Source organism: Ipomoea triloba, chromosome 10, assembly GCF_003576645.1.
Source record: "Ipomoea triloba cultivar NCNSP0323 chromosome 10, ASM357664v1".
Taxonomy (NCBI): domain Eukaryota; kingdom Viridiplantae; phylum Streptophyta; class Magnoliopsida; order Solanales; family Convolvulaceae; genus Ipomoea; species Ipomoea triloba.
The window spans coordinates 27,434,771-27,441,558 of record NC_044925.1 but is presented as its reverse complement, the minus strand read 5'-3'; the positions used below and the strand labels follow the sequence as shown (position 1 = coordinate 27,441,558).

The following is a 6,788-nucleotide window of genomic DNA, read 5'->3' as shown; positions in this document are numbered from 1 at the left end:
TTAACTAATTCAATTTTAAAAAGAAGTTCATACGATATTCAAGGACGCATGCTTGTTTCCATTGTCTTATACAGAAAGTAATAATCCAATCCGATATAATTACCTGTCCTCCTCCACATGTTTAGATCCTAAACACTTGTTTCGGAAATATTTTTAATCAAATTTTTGTCAATTTTCGGTGCTAGAACAACCTCCGGATGATATATATATATATATGTATGTACATATATATATATATATGTACATGTATATATATATGTACAAATATATATATATATATATATATATATATATATATATATATATATATATATATATATATATATATATATGATAAATCTTTTTCACTTAGACATCTCAAACACGCCATGATGCGAAGAGATAGAATGTAATGGCCCCTTCTTGTTGGGTTAATTTTTCAAGCGTATTATGCGAATGGGATACGCCCAATGTTTATTTTTAATAAGTATATCAATGCAATATTATATAGGATATGCTCAGGTAATTGAATTTTAAAAGTTTTCATGCATTTATAATAAATGGTATTTGAAGAGTTTCTGTAGGAACTGTCTGTTGGTCATATCAGTTTGAGCTGGTCAGCTAGAGCAATCTAAGTCGATTTACCTTCTTGTAATTCTTTACTGGTTAGGGACACAAAATATATATTACCCAGAATATAATGCACCTTTATACCGCGACTACGGACTTTCCCTTAATAAAAATCAATCACTTTCTTTTTTTTTTTTTTTTTTTTTTTTTTTTTTTTTTTTTTTTTTTGGTGAAGAAATCAATCACTTTCTGCTAGCTCATACTATATGTTGTTTGAAAAGGACCAAAGAGCAAGAGTTTGAAGAAACCCTATATTTTAACCTATTATTTAGAAAGAACCATGGCTAAACTAAGATAGAGGAAAGCATGCATAATATAAATAATTTCATTGCTTAATTAGCTCGTAAGCACTGAGCATGCTAATCATATCACCCATGCAATACAAGGCTGCATTTACACACAACAGCACGTGCCAAAGAGTGGGGTGGGTGGGTGGGTAGCGGTATGTATATACATACATGTGTAAGTAAATAAGTGCACATAATTAATTTATAAACAATTTATTATTAATTGTGGGCAAATAAAGGAGGCCATCCATTTCATGTACCAAAGTTATGCTTTGGAGTTTGGGGAGTTTTGCTTGGATTGGGAAATGACCAAATCAATTTGAGAAAGCAATTATCATTGCACAACACACATGCTACCTCTTCCACTTCATGGCCCAACATCAACTTGCTCATAAAGTTTTTTTTTTTTAAATTATTTAAATGTATTTTTCATTGATTATGACACCATGTCATTAAAAAAGAGAAGCTAAATATAGAATTAAAGAAAGTACATATATACAACATATTTGAAGACAGACTTGGCGTCGTCTCACCGCAACAGAGAATTCTTGAGCCCAGGTCGAACTTTTTTTTTTTTTTTTTTTTTTTCCAGTTAGATAGATTGGTTTAGTTTAGCTAGATAGATATATACCAGACTTTTAATTATAACGTATTGTAAGGGTGATTAGTTTATAGGAATTATATATGTTGGGGAGGAAGTGAGAAAAGAATGAGTAATGGGCCAATATATAGCTTTTGTGTAAAGCTAATTATGCATTGTAATCCATGCATCCACATCAAAAGGTCAAACCAAGTCAAAACCAAGTCACCATTCCTAGGGCTGAAAGTACAAGGATTATTAGATGGAGATGGGCATTCTTGAAAGATATATATTAGCCTTCCCACAAGTGGAGATAGCACTTGTACACATTTGAAAAAAGTTGAAAGTGAATTTTTGTTGGGGCCCCTTTTCAATTAGTATTACTCATTTTGTGGTTTGATTTAACCTTGTTGTGTGCTAATATATTGAGATTTTATGTCAAGTTGCTTAGAAGGTTGAAACACTGCAGAATTCCATGAGTGTAATCATGTGTGGTGAAATGTTTGTAGGCATAAATCTTTGAAGATATACAATGTGGTTGACCATACCACAATTCTTGGAAATTACCCAAACCTTTATAGTATACCACTAACAGTCCACATGCACATTTGGTACATTAGGGTTCATGATTGTAGTGCTGGATTTCCTACTTCCTAGTAGCTTCTCGGGGAAAAGTAAAACAACAATTCACGAGGCAACCCTAGCCAGATAAGTTGGCTGGATAGTTGGCTTGGTAACCACAAGATTTCAAGTTCGACTTCCTATGAAGAGCGGTTTATTGGCCTTCTTGATTTGAACTGGTCAGCTATGAACAACCTAAGCTGGTTTACCTCCTTATGATCTTCTGTCAGGTAGAGTTATAAGGCGAACTTCACTCAAAATCTACATTTAGGTAGTGACTGCGGGTTTTCCCATAAATCAAAACAACAATCCATACATCTCTGAAAATTCTTGGATATTACCCAAAAGTAATGTGCTTTCTTAGTGTTGGTTACATTAATGGGGTCATTTGTTTTAACATTATACTATGCTATAATGTCACATTTGATACTCATGAACTTGAAACCTCGGCGTTTACTGGAAGAGAGAGTGCAGTGCCTTTCTCCGCTTCCTGCTGGCGCACAACCATTGACGAGGTGTTTCAAGGTCATCCCCGGTTACTGTTGGTACATGCCAATTGCCCTCCTCCGACTCCTGCAATTTCATTCACACTTGTTAGCGATATACTATGTTGAGAATTCTCGAGGAATAGGCAACTAGTGGCATGTAACAACTTACCTGCATAACAATTGAATATGGAGGAGGCATGTGTAGATTAAGTCCATGTTCTCTAGATGCAGTCATCCGGATCTGGCAGTTTAAAGGTACATGGTTTACAAGCCACATAAGAACTCACACTGCAAAGAGTATCTTTTGAAGAATGGACATGATCGCATTGAAGGAAATGCATGAATGCTAGAACCAAAAACAAATGGCTTTAAAGGGAAGGTACCTGATGTTTTTCCTTCCATCTGGGGAAAAAGCTAGTCCCTAACAGTTGGAAGAGGTGATCTCTCATCTCATCATTTGTCACCAGCAAACACTTGCAACTAACAGCAGCATATAACCAATACCTGCAGAAGACTTTTTAACTATGGAAGTTGATTTTTGAAATCATATTCATTGACAATGGAACTGTAATTGTAATCACAAAGCTTCCCACTGGAAGATTTCATATTTCACTTCCATCTTCAATACTCAAACTTGATAAACACAGATAATGTTTAATTCAATTATTATATTAGTAATTAGTAAATAAATGAGAAAGTTCTCACTTGTGAGGGCTACAATATGAGTTCAAGTCTAGGAACATGCTTTTTGGAAAAAAAAAAAAACAATCATATTATGTATAACCCTTTCCTAAATCTTGAAAGATGAAGAAGAGTTGCACATAATTTTTTACTCTTTTAAATTAAATAAAAGAAATAATTGTTCACCATGGACTTAGCTATGTGCTTAGATATTTACTCTATTCACCATGGACTTATGTGCTTTTGGGTTGTGGCATTGTTTACTTCTCTATGCCATGTAGCCAACATTCAATCACCAAGGAATTAGATGATCAATTGAAAAATTAAAATATAGTATAAAGCTTAATTCAAGAATGTTACCAATCATCATTTGAACCCAATGGAGTAGCATAAAGTGCACCAGCCTTTTTCCAGCTTTCTAGCAGCTTCTTGTTCTTAGGATGGACAGCAGGTCCTCCAGTTACACGATTTTTATGCAATACAACCAGTGGCAGTTTCTTTGATTTGCTCATTTGATGTAATTGATTCACAACAGATTTGAGCTACAGCAAAAGGGCACAAATGTAAACTGGAAAAATGTATTACTGGCCTCCAAAGTTTAGAGTGATGCTGCTCTCATACCCGCACTTTTTTCAGAGATGCAGAACATTGATGAATCTTAATCTCTTTTAAAGTTATTTTCAAATATCTAATTGCTATCCATCCTGCAGAACTCTTGATCCCATGGATAGAAAAGCAAGGAAATACAAAGAAACAAACAGGGTGTAAAAGAAGTGTTCCCTACCTGTAAAAAACTAAAGTCTCGGTGGTTAAGGAGGCTAACATTTGCACCATCTACCACTGCATCAAATGGACCATTCCTCTTAAGCCACTCCTGAATGTACAGTACTTCTTATATTAGTTTAATAATGTTTCATGTAGTAAACCAGAATCATGAAGTATCAATATTGGGAACTACTAAAAAAGAAATATCAATTTTGGGAATATGCTCTAGCAATCAAACTCTGCTCAACCAATATATTTGTAATATCAGATGTATTTCGATAGAATTAAATACCAATATACCATATATAAGAATGATATGCTGCTATTCAAATAAAATCTTTTAGAAGCCAAACATCAAACAGACATTATGCAAGTACATATGGGTCCTAGATTCAATTTATTGAGTGTTGAGACAAGGATGCATTAATTTTCCCAATATTTTCTTCCATTTTGAATGGGAATATTTGATAGGATGGAGGGATTATTTCCTCTTCATTTTGTTTCTCATCCAAATACATCATACACTTGATAAGTACTGTATTATTCTCGTGAGGAGGAAAAAAAACCAACACCATGATATCCTGAAGACCAGAACTATGGTTTGAGAGTTTATCATAAAATTAAATATTTAGATAGCATCCACAAGACATGTAGATAAAATTAACCAAGCTATCTAATTTGACACCTCTTATGAAAATCAGAAGAAAATAAGCTCAATCTACATAGCTCCATATAGTATGCACTTTACATAGAATAAAAAACAGAAAATTTTACCTCAAATTGTAAAAAGTTATTTTTGGCTTCTCTTTCAGAAGCCAACTTTGCCAAAGAATTAGCAAAATTCTCCGTCTCCCTAGGATCAATATCAATGCTTACAAGCTTCTCCCCACATGAATGACACACTCCTGTCTCATTCATCTCAGTTCTCACCACTTCCCATTGTCCTTTCCCTAACCACCCGTGTCCATGCCACCCACCCCCACCCTTTACTACACCTTCCTTCACCTTCTCCACATTCCAGTTCTCCATCCCAACCCCTGCAGCAGTTTCAGACCTAAACCAATCTTCGACAATGCTAGCAGTATCTTCTGACACCTGTCTCACAGATGCCCTTAACCTATGCATCATTTCATACACTTTCTCATCCCTTTTTGTCTCAGAACTCAGCCTCAAAAGAGCAGAAAGCTCTTCCTCCTCTGCCACCACCCCAGATTCTACCATATGGGCATCAACCTCATAAGCCTTATCTGCCATTCCCTTCTTGCAGAAACCAAACAAGGCCGGGCCATATGACCTCAACTTTGGAGGAATACCACAATTCTTCATTTGTTTCACCAAATTAAAAGCCAAATCCGGGTCTTCCTTAGCTGAAGCTAACCTTGCAGCACTAGTGAACGTAGCCTCATTTGGAGCTACTTTATCAAATCCCATTTGCCTAAAAATCTCAAAACCCTTCTGAATACCCAAATCCCCGAATTCCCCCTCACCACCAGAACTACAATTTGAACACAAATAAAGCAAAACATTATAATGGTGTACATTTAATGAAACTTCATTCAACCTGGCTTCATGATAAAGGCGGAGAGCTTCTTCCAAGTCACCATGCTTCGAGCACTGATCTAATTTAAATCGAAGCACGCTTTCCGGGGCTTCACGGCGGGCTTTTTTGGAGAGCTTATTGCCAGGGTTCGTTGTATTTGGCTCTTGCACAACAGCCGCTGAGGCGGTAGAGAAATGGTATGGTTTGTTCATGGAGCACAAATTGGCAGATTGGGCTTTGGAATTGCCCTCGTGTTTGAAGAAAATATGGGGAAGAGAGCGCAAGGTTTTGGAGTGGAAAGAGAAAGAAGAAGAATGGTTTCGGGTGAAAGCAGAGAAGAGCAGTGAGGTTTTGGATAGGGAAGGTGAAAAATAGCCCAGGCGACGAAACAGCATCTTAGGTTATCTTAACATCAGTTGAAAGTAATGGCGGTTGAAACTGTTATGTTCGTGGTCCTATCGAACAGCGGAACCTAACGCCCCATCATCAAACCAGTTTCCTTTTCCCGACGGCGGTCTGCAGAGCAAAAACTATCAGCTTTTGTTTGGGGGAACGGAAAAAAATGACACCTTTGCCACGGCGGCTTTGCTTCCTAAGTTCGCCGCTTATATCCTTCTCTCAATCTCTCAGTCATTTAGATTATCAAGACTAAATTGTATCGATATCTAACTGGAAATCTTCTGCATAAAATGGAGAAAGCATATATCAAACTAAAAACTGAAACATCATCAGCAACTAACTTCAATAGAGAAACAAATTCTCAAGTCCTGTAAGGACATCAATCCCCCAAAACGAAGTTTGACGCATTTTGGGGCGAATCAAATTCCAAATTTTCATTTCGACATTTTATCGAACAATTTGGGGGAGTTCTGGAACGGCTAATATGCAGATGTGTATGTTCCTAAATCCTACTCCCTAACAGCATTTTTATTTCTCACAATTCCTTCCACTATTTGACCAAAAATGAAAACATAAACGAATTTAATAGCTCGGAAAGAATGAAAGAAAAAGATACAATGACCGGAGAACCTGGCAGACGCCGGCGAGCTCAGCTTTTGGAGACTGGAATGGGGTCTGACTAACATCCTCTTGGACCGTCAACCTTGTTTTTCGGGTCAAACTCATAGGCCCGCGCCATCATTAAATGGGTATTTGGGCTAATCTAAATTCCGTAAAGTAACAAAGTCAAAAAACTAATCTATAACGGGCCATCCCCA

The 6,788-nt window shown here is 36.5% G+C and overlaps 1 protein-coding gene across 3 annotated transcripts; it reads right to left on the bottom strand.

The window, feature by feature from the left end:
* Nucleotides 1-2,363: 2,363 nt before the first annotated feature.
* LOC116032838 (proteinaceous RNase P 1, chloroplastic/mitochondrial) lies at nt 2,364-6,722 on the bottom strand. Of its 3 annotated transcripts, none has more exons than XM_031275564.1 (7): nt 6,601-6,722; nt 4,806-6,251; nt 4,051-4,140; nt 3,627-3,808; nt 2,969-3,089; nt 2,755-2,826; nt 2,364-2,670 (listed from the first exon to the last, which is right to left on the bottom strand). In XM_031275564.1, exons 2-7 carry the CDS (start codon nt 5,964-5,966, stop codon nt 2,551-2,553), a joined length of 1,746 nt encoding a protein of 581 aa, XP_031131424.1. In that variant the 5' UTR covers nt 5,967-6,251; nt 6,601-6,722; the 3' UTR covers nt 2,364-2,550. The 3 variants fall into 3 exon arrangements, with proteins under 3 accessions (XP_031131424.1, XP_031131426.1, XP_031131425.1); XM_031275566.1 differs by having other exon boundaries at nt 4,806-6,087; nt 6,601-6,717; XM_031275565.1 differs by having other exon boundaries at nt 4,806-6,248; nt 6,601-6,663.
* Nucleotides 6,723-6,788: the final 66 nt, after the last annotated feature.